Genomic DNA, 2,505 nt, shown 5'->3' with positions numbered 1-2,505 from the left:
TTTAGCTTTTATATACTTAAAGGTGCTACTAGTTAATGTCTTACCTATATTATAATCATTGAAGATTAGTAACACAAGATTTAAATATGAAAGAGTTGTGTATAATTTGACTTCTTAAGCAAAAATATGTAAAAATGTAATTATATTTACAGTATACTGCTAAACATAATTAAGGCGTAGTCAGCGTTTCCTAAATACTAGCTATGACAAGGTACAACTGCTGTTATGAAATAATATGAATAGCATCTCAGAAGTCATTTTTATGTAAAGCAAGTTTCACGTGGCCTATCATATGATACGACATGTATATTTTATCTGAGTATAAAAGTAAAGAAAACACATTGAGGTCTGAGTTAAGAGTTTGAACAACAATAAAGTGTGTGTGCGTGTGTATAAATAGATACAGATTTTAATAGTGGGGCGTGCTAGGACCCCAACAAATACATTTGTACGTTTCCTAAATGCAACAGATTGGCTTGAAGCCAGTCTAATACAACTAGTTATTTCAAGTCTGTCAGGGTGTGATTAGTAGGATGAGAACCCACCTTCAGACCCACAGAACAGACGGCCGAATATCTATTAACAACTTTACAAAATGACAGCTATTTGATAATATGGCCTGGAAATTACCGACGGGTCTCAGCTCTCCAAAAATCAAAGGTTTCACTCAGGAATTGGACGAAACACTAGCATACAAACAGTGAGAAACAAAATTGGTCTTTATGCCACACGACTAATGACATCTGTTGTCTCACACAAAACAACTCTTCTGTGGCACTCCAAAGAACGTGTGGATTACCCGACGATGTGTGGGCGAATGTACTGCTCACATATCAATCACTTTTAACATTGCAGCCAGTTGCAGCCAGAATAAACCTCGTATCTGGCTGCAACGTGAAAAGTGAGTGATATGTGAGCAGTACATTCGCCCACACATCGTCCGATAATACCTACATTTTGAAAATACAGAGGGCCAAATACGAGGTGTACATACATTTAGAAAGTACAAAGGACCAAATTCATGCCCACTTTCATAGAGGAAATACACACACATTTAGCGCTGATTGCATAGTGACCTTTATGTACCACGACATGACACTATGAATACCATACAATATAGGGATGCAACCTTACAGCCGTTAGTGTTCTCATATACAAGTGTATTTAGTCAGAACTTTCTTCTGATCGACGATATCGTACTCCCACCACCGTTTACCAACTTTTTGGAAGAAAAGGGATGGAGCAAAATGACTAATCAGTACCCTCACACACTTGAATCTGATTGAACACATATGGGATGGTGTAGGAAGGCAGTTGTCAGAATGTGATGCACTCCAAGCAGTGTTGATGAAGCAGAAGCTACTGTAATGGAAGAATAAGCCACATTACCCCAGTAGCTCAACATTCACTCAATTTAGTGTCCTGGGTCATATGCCTTATTAGCAAAAACTTCCTGCAAAGTCAGTGGTACCAAATCAGCTTTTGTGGACATATGCTCGTACAGTAGACATTTGAATATCATATCACATGATTCATCACCTGACACCTAGGAATATACTCTAGGAATTTTTGACATTATTTGTTAACAGTAGATATGCCTTAACAGAGCTTCAATATTAAAAAATATTATCTTTTAATTATTTTAATAGGTGTAGTTTAATGAATATAGCAGTCAACAGTCGGAAAAATCCATGATGGAATTCTAGATTATGTATTCAGTAGAAACTGGTATTTAAAGAAAAAAAAGTATTTAACAAACTTACCGCATAAAGTTTTTATTACTACCTCCAGGAATATGCTTCCAGAACTATACTAAATAATATTGTTTTATATGTACATATTTATATATCAGCTTATAACTAGTATTTACAGGTGTAATAGAGGCTGCACTATAGTAGGATCACAACCTAAACCATTATTTAACAAAGATCTGTGTGATCACTTATAACCAGGGAACCGCTGGACCTATTGTCCTCAAACCTGGCATGTTCTCTTAGATCTTCCAGAGAATTGTCATAAGATGGCTGGCGGCCCGGGATGGCCAGGTGGTTAGGGCGCTCGACTCGCAATCTGAGGGTCGCGGGTTCGAATCCACATCCCACCAAAAATGCTCGCCCTTTCAGCCGTGGGGGCGTTATAATGTGACGGTCAATCCCACTATTCGTTGGTAAAACAGTAGCCTAAGAGTTGGCGGTGGGTGGTGATGACTAGCTGCCTCCCCTTTAGTCTTACACTGCTAAATTAGGGACGGCTAGCGCAGATTCAAACGAAAATGTTCCAGGAATCGCTTCTTAATGAAAATATAAAAATCAGATCACTCCTGTAACATTGAAGTATTATAACAAAGAAACGGTAAACTTTATGGATAGTTAATATCTGCATAGGACAATTCAACATTTCTGTACAATTAAACTACGCCGATGACCACCGGCTACTAACTTTCTGAGTAGCCAATGCAAGTCTTGCTATTTTTCATTCCAACAATAAAACTAGTGGATGAAATTG

At 37.8% G+C, this 2,505-nt stretch overlaps 1 protein-coding gene across 1 annotated transcript in view; it reads left to right on the top strand.

Annotated features, from left to right (window-relative positions):
* The first annotated feature begins 614 nt into the window (after positions 1 to 614).
* LOC111085784 (piggyBac transposable element-derived protein 4-like) overlaps positions 615 to 2,505 on the top strand; it is a 4,385-nt gene continuing 2,494 nt past the window's right edge. The window contains exon 1 of the mRNA XM_022385992.1: positions 615 to 700. Within this exon, the coding sequence (XP_022241700.1) occupies positions 615 to 700 (86 nt within the window). The remainder of the gene's footprint in view (positions 701 to 2,505) is intronic.

This window comes from Limulus polyphemus, unplaced genomic scaffold, assembly GCF_000517525.1.
Source record: "Limulus polyphemus unplaced genomic scaffold, Limulus_polyphemus-2.1.2 Scaffold617, whole genome shotgun sequence".
Classification (NCBI taxonomy): domain Eukaryota; kingdom Metazoa; phylum Arthropoda; class Merostomata; order Xiphosura; family Limulidae; genus Limulus; species Limulus polyphemus.
This window is presented reverse-complemented; position numbering and strand designations above follow the sequence as displayed.